The sequence below is a fragment of the Sceloporus occidentalis genome, unplaced genomic scaffold (genome assembly GCF_023333645.1).
Source record: "Sceloporus occidentalis isolate IW3139 unplaced genomic scaffold, rSceOcc1.0.p SCAF_1, whole genome shotgun sequence".
NCBI lineage: Eukaryota > Metazoa > Chordata > Lepidosauria > Squamata > Phrynosomatidae > Sceloporus > Sceloporus occidentalis.
In genome coordinates this window covers 65,180,575-65,198,203 of record NW_028316981.1, presented here as the reverse complement: position 1 = coordinate 65,198,203, position 17,629 = coordinate 65,180,575, and the positions used below count along the sequence as shown (strand labels likewise).

The 17,629-nt window shown below is 38.9% G+C and overlaps 1 protein-coding gene across 1 annotated transcript in view; it reads left to right on the top strand.

Annotated features, from left to right (window-relative positions):
* The window catches only part of PPARG (peroxisome proliferator activated receptor gamma), a 96,832-nt gene that overhangs the window by 66,827 nt on the left and 12,376 nt on the right, over positions 1-17,629 (top strand). Inside the window, exon 5 of the mRNA XM_089499021.1 lies at positions 9,410-9,609. Coding sequence (XP_089355147.1) covers positions 9,410-9,609 — 200 coding nt within the window. The remainder of the gene's footprint in view (positions 1-9,409; positions 9,610-17,629) is intronic.

The following is a 17,629-nucleotide window of genomic DNA, read 5'->3' as shown; positions in this document are numbered from 1 at the left end:
ATAAACCATTCAGCAAATGTGCCTTCAAATAGTCATCACATGTAAGTGTAAACACAGGGGCATCACTCGGAAGGTGCAGAGCACACCAGGTCACACTCTAAGGGGCGAGGTGACACCACTGCTTCCCAAATATCTGTCTTTTGGCAGAAATGGACTATGGCATTCACCTGTGTCCTTTAAAATTCTAGAACTCAGTGGAAGAGATGAGGTGAGTCTCACTGGGAGGAAAGCTCCCAGTTGTTTTTTTTAATAAATTTTTAAGTTTTAAAAATTTAATTTAATTTAATTTAAAAATCACATCTTACCATATTTTCACTTTAACCACATTGAACTATGCACATGTAAATACATTTAGGCTGTGTGTGTGATATTGTAATTTAAAAGTATAATTTTGATTATCCTAGTTGTTTATGTCACAGCTATTGCTATTACACTGAGTGATATACAGGAATTGTGATTTATGAGTAACATTAATACAAAAAACATTACTAAGGCTTCTGTATGATGTGGTATGGGAGGAGGTCAAGGGGGAGATGACCCCATGAGTTACTACACTGGGTGATGCCAATCCTAGTGACACCACTGCACCAACTTGCAGCCCTTTTGAAAAAAAAGTGGTTAAGACGAATTAGAGTGAAAAAGTGGTGGGCAGGAAAGGAATGAAGCAATCCTTCTTTCCCCATACCCAATATTTCTGTGTCCATGATCTCTCTCTTACAATGCTTTATTTCACTAAAAGAAGCTGTTACTGGAGTTTAAAAGAAGGCATTTGGGTGTAAAATGTAGTTGGCCCTGTCTAGAAAGACTTAGGAGGCTGGTATATTGTATAAACAAAACACAACCTCTTTTGTATTTCAGTCTCATCCTATAAATTCATTTGAAATCACTTAATATCTTCATTTCTAAAAGTAAATTCTAATGAGGTTTCTGTAGACTCTGCTTGTCAAAGCCAAATGAAAACAGGAATAGAATGTCATAACATAGAGATGTGTATAATTAAAAAAAATTGCAAACAAGATGAGAAAATATCTTCTCAGTGGTTTTTGCTATTCTCAGTATAAAACAGTTTACTGATGCCAAAAAGAAATCTTAACTTTGGGTGGTAACAGCAACAATTACATTGGAATGAAAAATATTTTCTCAAATATGACCTGTTTTTGGTTTAAGGACAAGAATCTTAATTTTAAAATATGTTTGAATAATATCTTATAAAAACATACTTTATGAATTATTTTTAAAGATTAATAAATCATAACATCTCCATCTGAGGGGCTCTAAGATTCCTACTGGGCATCACAATATAAAATCTAAGAATCAGTGCAAAGATTTATCCATTGGGTATGAATCAAATCTTGCAGTGGTGCTAGCTCTACTCATTTGAGTTTGCTGATAACTCAAAGCATTCCCCTTAGATACTTTTATCACCACCACTACTACCACTTTTTAACCTTATGGGCAAAATTCAGTCCAGCTCCTCCTTTGCTTTCATCCTTGTGCTGTCCCCATTTGCATGTTATTGAACCAAATCAATCAGACACATGCTTTATAAATTCACATAAACCTGTATGCCTCACATGTTAGTATGTGCCCCTCCTAATCAGTTTATTAGCTCTAACAGTAGAATAAGGATTAATTGTGTAATATAACTCAAGACAAATCTAAAAGCTATGAAGGATTTGAGCCTGCCATCAAAAACAGAATCTGTGACAGTGGCTTCACTCTGTTTGGTGTTACCTGGTGTGGTAATTCATGGTGTCACCCCACCCCCATTGACCTCTTCCCATATCACACCATACAATAGTAATAGCAATAGCAACTACATTTCTATACCACTTATCAGTGAACTAAGCACTCCCTAAGCAGTTTACAGTGTGTGTAAGCTAGTTGCCCCAACCATCTGGGTACTCATTTTAGTGACCTATGGAGGGATGCAAGGCTAAGTGGACCTTGCAGCCCCTGGGATCAAACTCACAACTTTGTTGCTGCAGGTTTAACCACTGTGGTATCAGGGCTCCCTTATCCTTACTAGTATCTTTAGTATTGTTCTTTGTACTAATGTTACTTATAAATCATAATTTCTGTATATCACTGAACGTAATGACAGTAGTTTGTGACATAAACAACTAGCAGCATTAAAATTTTATCTTTAAATTACAATATCATATGCATAGCCCAAATGCATTTACGTGTACATAATTTCAAGTGGTTAAAGTGAAAATTGGTAAGGTGTAATGTTTTTGAAGAGATTTTAAAAATAATAATAAAAAAATAAAATTGTAAAAACCTGGGACCTCTCTTTTCTCCTCCCACTGAGCTTCACCCTACTCATACCATCTCTTCTACTGAACTCCAGCATTTTAAAAGGACTCAGGTGAATGCCACAGCCTGTTTCTGCCAAAAGGCAGATGTTTGGATAGCAGTGTTGTCATACCACCCACCCCCCAGTGACACCCCTCATCTGTGTATTAAGTTTTGCCCTAACCTCTCCCCCCTTGCTCCAGTAATGTCTACTACAACCTTTCCCTATAGTAAAACCTACACTAAATCCTTGGCTAGTACCAGCAGGGCTGAAAAGAAACAATGCAGTGATAAAGGGTGATAAAATAAAATTTGAAGGGAAAAAAAATAAGCAGGTTGTTCTTTAAAAATGATTAAAATAAACAAACAAATAAAGGGTAAATGCCATTATATTTCCATTACAAAGGAATCCAAGGTGGCATTGCAACTTTCAACCATAAGCTTTTTAGGTTTTTTATTTTTTTTTTGGGGGGGGTGTTTTATGTAATATCCTATTCCACTATCAGGGAAAAAATGTGTTTCCCTATTTCCTTCTTTGCTAATCTTCAAACTCTCCTCACATGCTTCTAGTTTATTACATTTTTTTCTGGGAAGAATAAATAAAAGTAAATACATATATTTGTAAGTTTACTAGTTATAGTTAAAAGAATATGAATAGGTGTGTGCTTTAGATTTTCAGTACAAGAACTGACAGCAGTAAAGCATGTATTTATTGAGTGAAAAGGAGAGCATTCTGATCCTAAAAAATATACTTCCACATGGTAGTATGACTGAAATATCAAATTGTTTGGATACAGCATAACATTAAGACTACCAATCATTGACAGGAATAAAGATTTGCAGGAAATCATATAAAACAGTTGGAAATATTCCAGCAAATGTATACTGTGCCAAAACTGGCTCTTAACCATATTACCTGTTTCTCTCATTTTAAACTGATCAGACCCTTGAGGGGGGAAAATACTTGTTAGACTTGAAGCTCCCTAACTCCAAAGCCAATGTGGCAAATTCTGAATCTGATCATATTTTTTTTCTTGTGAGAACAAGAAGTGATGACCTTCTTCAGCTACCCCAGGCATTTCTTCTCTATCATCTGCAATAGGGGGATGGATGCAGCATGACAAGGAGACACAACTTGTGTTGACCTCCAGTGCTTGCAGTTTATAGCACTAATCTAGGAAATTCTCAGATTGTTAAAGGGATTATGTGCTTTGCTATGAGTTTATTGCAGGCAAATACAACAGTGTATCTCAGGAACAGAGGAATTGTCAGTTGCCTGCTTTGTTAAGGGCTATAAAATTTGATGTTCATGGAAATGTGCCGTAGAAATGAAGACTACAAATAATACTGTCACCACCTATAGGAAGTATGCAACTCTTCAAGGATACATAAACTACAGTTTGATTCTGTATCCCTTACCATAGTATGTATATTGTCACCAGCAATCTTCAGTTGGAGTAGGAGCTTGCTATCTCCACTGCCTTCTCTTTTCTCAAGGTACAATGGGGAATCCAGAAAGCAAAGGTTCATGACAAGATGACTAGATGATGTACATAATTCTAAATTCTCCAGAAAAGATCAGCTGTGCTTGATGAATCCCATTTGCAGGATTTGCAAAGCAATCTAGATATGGCTGAGGAGAGGGGATAACTAGTGAGGATATTAAAACAAGATGACCTTTATTTTTCCCCCATTGTTGTTGTTAACTACTGTCAAGTCAACTTTGACTTGCGATGACCCTGTGAATGAGAGACCTCCAAGTCAGCCTGTCATCAACAGCCCTGCTCCGATCTTACTGACTCAGGGCTGTGGCTTCTTTGAGTGAGTCTAACCATCTGTAATAAGATCTTCCTCTTTTCCTACTGCTTTCTACCTTACCATGTGTTATTGTTTTTTCTATAGCAATATAGCACTTACATTTCTATACCGCTTTGTAGTGCTGGTCACTCTCTAAACAGTTTACAGTGTGTTAGCCAATTGCCCCCAGCATGCTGGCTACTCATTTTACTGACCTACAAAAGGATGGAAAGCTGAGTCAGCCTGGAGCTCTGCAGGATCAAACTCACAACGTTGGTTGCAGTACTGACATTTAACCACCCATGTTGGAAAGTACAACAGTCTCAGTTAGTCAGTTTGGCCTCCAGGGATAACTCAGGCTTGATTTGCTCTAGGACCCGTTTATTTGTCTTTTTAGCAGTCCACTGTATCCATAGAACTCTTCTCTAGCACCAAATTTCAAACAAGTTGATTTTCTTCTATCAGCATTCTTCAGTCAGCTTTCACAGCCATACATAAAAGTGGGAAATGTGGTGACATGGACAATCGTAACTGTAGTAGTCAACAATATATCTGTACACTTCAGGATCTTGTTTAGCTCCCTTATAGATTCCCTTCCAAGTCCTGTTCTTCTGATTTCTTTGCTGCAGTCTCTGTAATGACTGAGCTAAGAGGGGGGAAATCTTGAACAATTTCAATGTCTTCATTGTCTACTTTAAAATTATATAAACCATCTATGGTTATTATTTTTGTTGTATTAATGTTGAGCTGTAAACCTACCTTTTCACTTTCTTTCTTGACTTTCTTCAGTAACTGTTACAAGTCTTTGTTATTTTCTGCTAGTAATATGGTATCATTTGTATATCTTAAATTGTAGATATTCCTTCCTCCAATTTAGATGTTCCTTCCTCTAAATCTAATCCTGCTTTACATTTGACATGTTTGGTATACAAATTAAACAGATAGGGTGATAAAATGCAGCCTTGCTGAGTCTCTTGCTGATACTGAATAATATTAATCTTTTTCATTAATGATGGAACTCTGTTTAAGAGAGAATATTGATATCCTAAGCATTAAGAGTATGAATTACATTGGCATAAGATGGCTGATCGCTGTAATGTGACTGTGACTTCCCAGTCACAAAGCATTTTGCAGATTTTAGATGCATGCAATTATTAATGGAGACAAAACAGAGGAAAGAGGCTTCCTTCAAACTTTTACAGAGAACCATTGCTCTGCCTTGAACCACACTGTATTGGCAGCAGTCATGTGCTGCTGCTTGAAAATGATTACAAAAGTTTCAGCTGTAAACTTACTTATTGTAGAGAAGTACATTTGAAAGAAATGGGATTTTACTACAGTAAATTGTTTATACCTCTAGCCTAGGAAGGGATTAATGGCCTATAGATGAAGGACTGCATTTGCTTGTCCATGCCATTTCATCAGAAATGTTAATGATACTTTTAGAAGTTTACCCGAAAAGAGTAAGAGCAATATTTTCAGATGCTGGCTTTATTTGCATGCAATCTTTTTAGTTAACATACAAAGTCTCAGTGTTTTTGAGAAAATCATTTCCCCCTACTGTCAAATAAATAAATAAATAAATACAATGGTTGCAGCTTGACAATTATTTCCCATTGGCAAAGATTACTCACAACCAACTTAATAAATGTATACAATCTTCTGGAAGGGAAAATATATTTTACAGGCTAGAGTCCAGAACAAAGATCAACAGGGAATTATTCAAAGGTTCCTGTTGGATGAAATAATGAGCAAGGGATATTTTCAGGAAGTAGCTTAAATGTACACTTTGTTTCCTGTCCCTATTCCTTTTTTCTTCTCTATGTAGGGTTGCCATAAGTCAGGACCTCCAAACCAGGACAAATGTAGGGCCACATTTTCAAATGTAGGACACGTTTTTTAAAAAATGGAGGACACACGGAAAAATTGATAATTTTTTTAAAATGTTAATATAAATGCATGTTTCTTCGGCTGCTCAAAATGGAGGACATTTTGGCATTATTCCTAGACAGATGACGGAAATGTACTTCTCTTTCTGGCCAAATACCCCCCCCCCCATTCTACAACTACATGTCCCGTTTCCAAGCAGGCATAGGATTTGAAAGACCACAGGCACCCCCTTTTGCCACTGCAAACTACAAGTCCCACTCCCAAGCAGGCATGGGATTTGAAAGACCACAGGCACCCCCTTTTGCCACTGCAAACTACAAGTCCCACTCCCAAGCAGGCATGGGATTTGAAAGACCACAGGCACCCCCTTTTGCCACTGCAAACTACAAGTCCCACTCCCAAGCAGGCATGGGATTTGAAAGACCACAGGCACCCACTTTTGCCACTGCAAACTACATTTCCCACTCCCAAGCCTTCTTAGCAATTCCCCCCTTCCTCCTTTTCCTTGCCTCCTCCAACCCCCCCCAAAACCCCTCACCCCCTCTTTTTCCCCAGGTATGTCTCAACTTAGGGGGGATTTATGGGTCAGATCCCTTGCAAAGTCTTTTTTCTTTTGTAATGGGGGCAAAGCCTTGAGAAGCCCTGGACCCCTGAGAAGAAGAGGAGGGGGGCTTAGAGGGGGGGTAAATAAGGGGGCTAGAGGCAGGGTTGCCATAAGTCAGAAAGGAGTTGGGCACACAACAACAACAATGCCAACAACAACAGCAGAAGAGGAAGGGGGAGGAGGAGAAAAAAGGGGAAGGAGAAAGAAGAAAAGAAGGAGAAAGAAGAAAATAGAACAAAGAGAAAAAGAAGATGAGGTGAGGGAAGAAAGGAAGAAAAAGGAGAGGAGGAAGAGGAGGGGAAAAAAACGGAATAACAAGAAGAGAAGGAGTGGAAAGAGAAAGAGAAAGAGAAAGAGGGGAAGAACTAAAAGCAGCTTGCCTGAGTGCAAGCCCTCCCTGCTTGGAGTTGGAGCATGGCCAAATAAGGAAGCAGAGGGCTGGCTCCTTGAGAGGGCTGGCCAATAGGGGCAGGGCAGAGCAGCAGACCCCGCCCCCTGCTAGCTCCAGCCGCTGCTGCTGCTCCAGACATGCTGCTCAGCACTGTATGAAAGGGAGGCAGCAGCCCTGGGAGCCCTGAGTCGGGCAGCCACCCGGGAAAGGGGGGAGGGCAGGGTGGAACCGGGCACGCCCCCCAGGAGGCGGGAAAGTCCCGCCCACTGCCGTGAAATGGCAACCCTATCTCTATGCAAATAAATCCTGAAATTAGAAAACGGGTTCCCCACTTCCACAGGTTGCTTTGTAGTAGGATTCTCTGGAAGGTGGTTGTAACAGAAATATAGAGGGAGGTGGTAATCAGGATCTAATCATAGCCAGTGTCCATCAATTAAACAGATCCAAGGCAGCATACAGCATTTTAAAAGCAGAATACAATTTAAAAACAATTAATACAATAAAACACAAACTAAATTTCTATTTTAAAACACGAGTTCAAAACAGCATTAAATATACGCTAAAATATATTAAAATAAAAACACTACCTTGGATTTTGTACCATCACAGACTATTTCCAGCTGTAAGGAAAATTCTGTTTCTGGCCCTGCAAAACAGTATAACCAACTGAGTGCCCAGTATAATTACAGCGCTATAGAAATAAAGTTTAATAATAATAATAATAATAATAATAGTTACCTAACATTGTTGGCTGGGAAGCAATTCAGAAATACTATATATAAATAAATAACAGGAAACAACTAGAAATTTTGGAGATTATCAGATGGCAGAGAACCGGGAGTAAAAGGCATACTCCCAGCAGAATTACACAATTGAACTGAAGATTTTTAGAATCATAGAGTTGGAAGAGACCACAAAGGCCATCCAGTCCAACCCCATTCTGCCATGCAGGGACTCTCAATCAAAGCATCCCCAACAGATGGCCATCCAGCCTCTGCTTAAAGACCTCCAAGGAAGGAGACTCCACTACACTCCGAGGGAGTTTGTACCACTGTCGAACAGCCCTCACTGTCAGGAAGTTCTTCCTAATGTTGAGGTGGAATCTCTTTTCCTGTAACTTGCATCCATTGATCCAGGTCCTAGTCTCTGGAGCAGATGAAAACAAGTCAGCTCCCTCCTCAATATGACATTCCTTCAAGTATTGAAACAGAGCTATCATATCATTGCGTTCATTCAGAAAGTATCCCATGAAGATCCAGGAATGCTCCAGCAACAAACTATTCACAGGTTGCTGGAGCATTCCTGGATCTTCACAGGATAAGTCCTGGATGAGCACAATGTGTCTGAAAATCTTCAGTGTGATTGTGCGATTATGCCTGGAGTATGCCTTTTACTCCTGGCTTTTCCCCCATCTGATAATATCCTGTGTCAAGTGATTGTGCTGTTCATAAGGAAATAATTGTGGACGTTAGATTCATGAATCAAATATTTTATTGCTTACAATTAGAATACTACCACTAACTGATTACATCTCATTCTTCCTGTTCCCTTCCAACTTTTTCTCTTTATTTTTAGAGCCTGAGATCTTAGGCTCATAAGATTGAAAGCTGTTTAAATTTGTTTACTAGTATTGATATACTGGGCCCAAACAGACAAGCCAAAATAAAGCTGCTTCGGGTCACGTTGGAGGTATGCTGTTTAAATGATTCATGCTTCATAAGAGGTGGACACAGCTTCTGGCCTCTTAAGATGCATGTGTCATTTAAACAGCATACTTCCAAAGTGATCTGAAGCAGCTTTATTTTGGCCTGTCTGTTTGGCCCATTGAAGGGCACACACGTATTCTGTACATGTGAGTCCATAATACGATTCAGATTATGCTAATTATGAACAGTGCTGGGAAAAGTTACTTTTCAAACTACAATGCCTAGTATCCCCCAGCCAGCATGACCACTATGCAGTGGGAACAGTACAAAACATCCATTATCATCCCAGAAGAAAAGGTACCGGTTTACCACAGTACCTGTTTGCTCCTCCTTCGTGCACAGTCTGGTTTAATCCCAAATTATTTCTCTGAGAAAGCAGAAAACAGCTACATCAGCATGACTCTGGAATGAATCAGGCCCTTTGAGTTTGGCTTCCAGCAAAATACCTCTGAATTCTCCTGGGGAACTTTATAACTAGTCAACAATTTGTTGCAAACATGCAAACTAGCTTTGCAGAGCCCAGATACTATCATTAACTGTTCCATGAAGCCTATCACCCCATGCGCATTTTATATATCCACTCTTCTTAATGCACTCTTGCCATAAAAATTCCATTCCATGCAGCTGTAAAAGATCATGAAAAAATTATTACAACTGTTATACATATGTTAGTGTGCAGTTGATCATTATTGTAACATTTGTCTTTTTCCCTCTCTGCCCCAGCTATCAGGTTTGGGCGGATGCCACAAGCTGAGAAGGAGAAGCTCTTGGCAGAGATTTCAAGTGACATCGACCAGCTAAACCCTGAGTCTGCTGATCTACGAGCCCTTGCCAAACTCTTGTATGATTCATACATCAAATCCTTCCCTCTGACCAAAGCCAAGGCAAGGGCCATCTTGACAGGAAAGACAACAGATAAATCTGTGAGTTTTCTCTACTTTCTGTTCTCTTCTCTGAGGCAGAAAAAAACAATTACCATGCAAGCAGACCGGTATTTATTTAATTTTTTTAGAAAAATAACAGCATTCTGCATTGGTAATTACATATTTCAAACTATGGCAGAAACACAGGAAATGTTTTTGGATAGGATAAATAAACATCATTTGGGAAAAAGAGACCCTAATAAAATATTTGAATCCAGTACAAGAATGTGAAGGTCAGCATAACCTTTCTAGACTTGTCGAGCACCACTTCTTCCTGTACTGTCACCCCTTTTCCATAGGTTATCGCCCATATTATCCATTGGAGCTATCTGTTAGAGAATAAGCTGTAATATCCATTTCAAACATCCTGATAGTCATATACAACATAACCTAACGGAGTCCCTTGAGATCCATTCTTATCCAGTCGCAGCTTCTGGCATTTCTTTTCCTTTGATTTATAGTGTTGCTATTCTCTATACAGTGTAACACTTCATATTATTCTGATTTCTTTGTTCAGACTGTAACACTTGGGTCACCTTTGCTCCCAGCACTAAAGAAGAAATCTTCATTTTATTTAAGAACATGGAATTTAAGGAATGCTTCTTCTGTGATCTATGTATGTTCCCATAGGCACACAGAGGTCATGTATACAATCATCCCTCCATATTTGCGGCTTTGATATTTGCGGATTTGATTATTCACGGATTTCATTAATATAATAATAATAATAATAATAATAATAATAATAATTTGTTTTATTTATATACCGCTATTCCAAAGATCATAGCGGTGAACATCAAGTAAGCTAATTAGCAAGTAAGCTAATTTGCCCCCAAGTCTGGGTACTTATTTTAGCGACCTCGGAAGGATGCAAGCCTGAGTCGACCTTGGGCCCTTTTGCTGGTCTTGAACTCGCAACCTTGTGGTTTTGAGTGAATGGCTGCAGTACAGGCATTTAACCACTGCGCCACCAGGGCTCCCTTGTATGCTCTCTAGGACTGTCTAGGTCCTCCAGTGCAACTCTGTGGTCAACTTTAACTAAAAGCTGCACTGAAAGACCATTTGTAGCTACTCCAGTGCCATTCTATGGTCAGTGTATGTTGGACATTGACCACAGAGTTGCACTGGAGGACCTAGAGATTCCTAGAGAGGTGTCCTCTCAGGTAAAAACAGTGTTTTTGTTATTTGCGGTTTTTCCATATTCACGGGGGTCTTGTTCCCCTAACCCTAGCGAATACGGAGGAACAACTGTACATGGACTTTTTTCTTGGGTTCAGGTGTACATGAAACCGTTTGTGATATGGAGCTTTGCCAGCAATAAAATTAGGTAGTAAGATTATGTGGAGTAATCCATTAAAGCAGGGTTTGGAATCAGGGGACTCTTCAGATACTGCTGGACTAAAACTCCCAGCATTCCTCACCCAAGGCTATGCTGGCTAGGACACATGGGAGCTGCAATCGGCAACAGTTCAAGGGCTGCATATGTTGCACTATGTTTGTTCATAGGCCTACATCAGCAATTTCACTTATGAGGTCTTCTGAAAATACTCATATGTATACCATTTCAACCAACTGATCTGTTTCTTTTCAGTTTACCAATAAGGTCTACAACATCTTTTATTGAGACTATGATTTGCCTAATTCCCAATATTATTCCTGACAATAAGACTTCATGTTGCCATACATCTGCATTTAAGACAGACAAATAACTTATTCTTCTTCTACAGTTTCCTTATCCCCTTTCATTATTCCTTTAACTCCCTTGTCATTCAAAAGTATAATCTCCCCTGTCTGTTTTCTCCCTCTGATGCATTTTTTTTGTTATTGTTATTTTTAATGAAATATTTTCCTCAGCATCCTCTTTTGCATCTCTTCTTGTCTCCTTGCACTTGTTATTTACAGTTTGCCCCTTTCGCTGAAGGGATTTTGCCTTGCAGATCTCTGGATCCAACTCATTACAGTGCGCCCGTGCCATATGCGGCTTTCAGCTTACACTGAAGCCACGTAATGGAAACAGCAATGGTGGGTGCGTCGCACTGTGCACGTGAGCCCCATTGTTTTCAATGGTGCTCGAGCATAGGCGGTATTTCCCTTACGCGGGTGGGAGAAAGTCCAGAACAGATCTCCACTTAAGGGAAGGGCCAACTGTATTTTTAGTACAAGAACTGATGGTGCGCAGTGTGCTAAACTAGAGTCATTGTGTCTTCATTGAAGCCAGGGTTGATTAAAAATAAAATAAAATAAAGATCTTTTTATTTAGATTTCTTAAATTTAAATCAGTTTCCAAAATATTCTCAAAACAATTAGTAAAACATAGCTAAAAGATGTGTTCATGAATACTAGTAACAGTATTTCTAATTACATTGTAGAAATGTGTTTTGTTGTTGTGTGCCTTCAAATCATTTCCAACTAGGGCAGGGTTTTCTTGGAAAGTTTGCCATAGCCTTCCTCTGAGACTGAGAGAGTGTGACTTGCCCAAATTCACCGAGTGGGTTTCGTGGCCAAGCTGGGAATAAGACTTGGTCTCCACAGTCATAGTCCAACACTCAAACCACTATACCATGCTGGTAACATAAGAAATATATTAGTAGCAGTTTATAGAAATGAGAAATAACCTGATCAGTCCTGTTCAGCAGCTGGTGTACATGAGCTGTGCTCTCTCTCATTCTCTCTCTCTCTCTTTCTCACTGCAAAGCTAGAGAAGGTCAATTCAATGCAAAGATAATTTGGAGACATGGGGTAGATCTGAATAAAGAGGAAGGGTGGGTATAAATGCAAGAGATCCTCTTTTTCGATAAATTGAAAATTAATCTGAAAACGGAATCATGGCTTAATGTGTACCTACCTGGTAATGAAACTAACATCTCTCTGTTGTGCTAAACAATAATATATTTCTGTTAAAAGTGATGATTAAATTGAAGATTGTTCACTAGTGATTTAAGTTGTGATTTAAATGTCCTTCAGATCCATTCAAATCATGATTAAAATCAATTTGATTTAAACCTATTCTGAAGAAAGTATATTTTCTACAATCTTGCCTGCTACACTGCTAGTATAGTAGTGCATCATGCATCATCTAAACATAAAGTAAATCCTTCAAATAATGTTAATATGATCAAACTTATTTTTTAATAAAATATTATTTTTCTCTTTGAGTGAAACCGAAGTTTGTGATTAATTCTGTTAGGTTACAGTCCTAACATGAATGAATGAATGAATGAATGAATGAATGAATGAATGAATGAATGAATGAATCTTTATTTGTATACCGCTATTCCCATGATCACAGCGGTTTACAACAGTAATAAAAACATACCGAAACTACAAAATCCAATAGAAAGAAATCCCCCCACATTAAACAATACAGTACAGCAATAAAAATATAACATAACTCTTGAGACTGTATGCACATGCCAAAAAGCATGTGTTCACCCCAGCCTGGCGGTGTCCTGTACAGATAAAGCAGGCCATTAGCCCTGAGCCAGGATCGGCCAGTTCAGACATCAGTCTGGCAGTCCTGGCTCAACCCTGGCCCAAAGGGCCCTTGACCAGCTGCTTGCAGCAAAGTTTCCTGAAAACTCCACTACAACAGCCAGCAGACTACACAGACTGCATGCCCCTTACCTGCCAATGCATCTGTTCTGAAGGCCTCCAGTGAAGCCAGTGACATTGAAAGGGAATACCTCGGCCATGAGGGTGTCGTCAGGTGCTCCATTTCCATCCTTATGGGTCTTAGCAGGGGCCTTTGGAGCAGATATGATGGTGGTGACAGGTAATGGGTGCACGGCAGCAGCAGATCCACAGCATGGCAGTGTGTGGCCATGTGAAACCCTCTTGTTTCTGTGCTTCCTGGGGACTGACCTGGGTCAGAATTACCGGCAAGATACCATTGGCTTCGCTCATGGTATCTTGCCCATCCCTCTAGGCCTTTAGTTCTTACTAGACATGTATAGGATTACACTTACATTTTAGCTTGTGTATTTCAATACATCTATACGAATATACAAATGCAGTTGGCTCTCCATTTCCACTGATACTTTGTCCACAGATCCAAGCATCCATGGCTTGAAAATATCAAAACAATAAATACATTCCAAAAAGCAAACTTTGATTTTTCCATTGTATTTAAGGGGCACCATTTATTATCTATTGCATTTAATGGAACTTGAACATCCATGAATCTTGGTATCCACGGGGAGTCCTGGAACCAAATCCCAGTGGATACCAATGGCCCACTGTATACAAAAGAAAATAATATAATTTCATGCTACGGATGTCTACCAAAACATCTGTGAAAATATCAGTAACAAAAATTTATCCTTGCTTGATGTTAAAATATTATATAAAAACTTAATTTTTCCAGCTGTCTCCACAGTTTGGGATGCCTTTGCCTGGCATTTTTGGAGATAATTTTATGATGATGACTGACCTCTCCAACTTTTCACTATCTTGCTCTGCCTCTCTCCACCACCACAGCAGTAAACAGTGAACTGTGTAATTAGTATACCCATAAAACAATTTAAAATATAACTAACTCATTTTCTATGTACAGTGCCTTTATGAAACTAAGAAACGGGCCATTCCTCCTCTCAGATCATTTGTGTTTTACTACAAGCCATAGATTAGAGACTATTCTGTTAGGAACAATAGACACATGCAGGTATATAAACTGTTATTTTCAGAATGCTCAGAACTGGAATGGAGGAAAGGAACAGATCATTACAGATTAAGATCTGGCAGGCTTGGTTTATTGGGGGATGAGAGGGTTGATTTTAAATTACTATTTTTAACTTTGTATGTTTTAAATGTTATATTTGTAATTCTTTATATTTTTTCGATTTTAATTCTATGATTTTAATTGTTGTTTTAATGTGTTGTTAGCTGCCTTGGGTCCCACTTTGGGAGGAAGGCGGGATAAAAATAAAATAGATAAATAATAAAATAAATAATAAATATGTGCGTCCAACGCCACATATGAGAATGCTGAACCTGAATCTTGCTATCTAATTCCTAATTCCTTCTGTAGTTTTAGGCTAGGAATAGGAAACTGCGTCCTTCCAGATGTTGAGGGACTCCATCAACTAGCATATCCAATGGTGAAGTAGCAATCCCATGACATCTGGAAGGCTACAGTTGCCCACCCCTGTTTAGACCCATGCTATAAGACTTGACACATACAAAAAGGTGTATGAAAGCCGTATTCTTATCTATGCTATATTAAAAGAATATGAAGGATTAGAAATAAGCAATTGGCTCATGCTGGTTTCATGAGAAAAACAAATTTGGGAATGATCAACATATATTAATTTAACAGTAGTGAATCTGATTTATGAGATGCTGATGTCAATGTAAAGTCCATTTCAAAAAAAGAAGGGAATAAGGAAAGGATTACAGCACATATAAAACATGGCTACAAATAGGATATATTGCTGTATGAACCCTTAGAATGTTATAAAACATCATGACATTATTCTGCACATTAAATTATCATAAAACACTCCACATTACATACTATATTGCTGATTTCCTTGTACATTTCCTTTATTTTCTGCATTTATGTTTATTTATGCACAGAATTGGCCCTAAACATGTTTTATTATGCCATTATGCATTAAACAAACAGTATGCATGACTTTTTCAACCCAGAAGGACTCCATAGGCTAACATCAAAGTATTAAAATATAAGTACTTTATAAATCAACCTCTTCAAATATGAGTGATAACACATCTTCCATATATTATATCAAAGTAACATTGCCCATTAGTTGTATGGGGCATATTCCAAATTAATGTAAACACTTTCTATGTACCATTGAATTAATAGGAGAATTAAATACAACCCTTCACATTGAAATCAATGGGACTTTATAGTCACATTTACAGTTTATGTAAACGGCAAGTTTACTGGATTATGTCCATTTTGTACATATCAGTGGGATCTCTATCCAGCATAATTGGGTCTTAGCATAAAATTAATTACAGCATGAATTCTCCATGAATTTTGTGATCCTGTTTTGAAGCTATGATGGAAATATTTTCAAAATGCCATAAAAACAGAATTCAGGTTACTAAATTTCCTATGTGGCTGTGACTGCATAGACATGTTGCCTCTAGGCATAATCTAATAAAACATGCTGCCTCTAGGCATCATCTAATCCAGTGATGGCGAACCTGTGGCACGTGTGCCAGAGGTGACACTCAGAGCCCTCTCTGTGGGCACATTTGCCATTGTGCCAGCACAGAGTTTGCCAGAGTTTGTTACTAGAAAGCCAGAGGGACATGGCACTTTGCAATAAATAAGTGGGTTTTGGGTTGCATTTTGGGCACTCGGCCTCGAAAAGGTTCACCATCACTGATCTAATCCATTCATCAAATTCTTGAGAATCCTGTTCTTATTTAGATTAAGAGCTTTTAAACTGCATGGTCAGTGGCATAATGTTTTTAAAAACTGATGCCATCATGTATAAAAATCTAGAATGGATTTATTGTTATTGTTGACTATTGTCAAGTCAACTTGGACTTATGGTGACCATATGAATAAGAGACCTCTGAGTCACCATGTTATCAACAGCCCTGCTCTTGCAGACTGAAGGCTGTGGCTTCCTTGACTAAGGCCCGATACAGACGGGTGCTTTGCGCTGGCCTGAGGCAGATATTAGGGCTCCGTAGGACTGGGCACCCGTGTGCAATCCTGCTATGGCCCCATCTACATGGGGCGTGGCATTGTGACACATAGGCGTCCATGCACCCAAATGGCTCTAGCCGGAAGAGACGTCATGGCGCCTCTAAATGAGGCCTCTAAAAAGAAGCCGCTCTAGGGAGTGCATCGGTGCTGCGCCATGTGGCTGGCGCAGCATCAATGAGGGGCAAAGATGGGCAGTAGCCCCTCTCAGTCTATCCACCTGTACTACAGTCTTCATCTTTTCCTACTTTGTTGTAGGAATGCCTTCAGGTTGTTCTTGACTTATGCCAACAATAAGGTGACAGGGTTTTCTTGGCAAGATTTGTTTCAGATATGGGTTTGCCTTTGCCTTCCTCTGAAGCTTAGAGAATGTGACCTGCCCAAGATCAACCAGTGGGATTCCATGGCTCAGCCAGAATTCAAACCCTGGTCTCCGGAGTCATAGTCCAACACTCAAACCACTACACTGCACTGCTGCTGTCTTGCCCTACTACCATCTACCTTACCAAGCATTATTGACTTTTCCTAATGAGTCATGTCTTCTCATGATATGTCAGAACTACAACAGTTCAGTTGAGTCATCTTGGCTTCTACAGAGAGTTCAGTCTTGATATGTCCTAGGAGCCATTTATTTGACTTTTTTGCAGTCCATAGTATCTATATGCATTAACTCTCCTCCAACACCATATTTCAAATGAATTGATTCTCATCCTATCGGCTTTTTTCAGTGTCCGGCTTCACAACTATACATAGAAATTGAAAATACAATGGCATGGACAATCCTGATTTTGGTTTTAAGTGATACATTTTTACACTAGAGAATCTTGTCTAGTTCTTTTACAATAGTTTGTTTAACAGGTTACAATAGCTAAGGTGAAATCTTTCCAGCTCTTTGTATCTCTGTTGTCCATACATCCCAATATACCTCACCCCATGTCTAGCCTCACTTTATTTTCTGCTTGCTGTCAATATTCTACTACTTCCAGTTTTCAAACTCTGTACTGTTGTATCTTTCTGGGGTCTGGTCAGAGTTCATTGCTTTGGAATAAATTGCTAGCATTCTCTCTCTTGTTGATGCATATATTAAAAATCCTTTTTTTTTTTTTTTTTTTTTTGGCTCATAGTCACTTTGAGAATCTGATTAAAACTGTGGAACCTTCCCACCCCCCACCCTCAAGAAATATGCACACATAAGTTGGCATAAAATTTATTTTTAACTGTATATGAAATTGATTTTCTTCATATGGAGTAGTGTAGACTGCGGAAAAAAGTTACTTGAAAAGTCTAAACTGGTACCTTAAAATTCACTGTGAGAGAGGAAAATATTAGTGTAGCAGA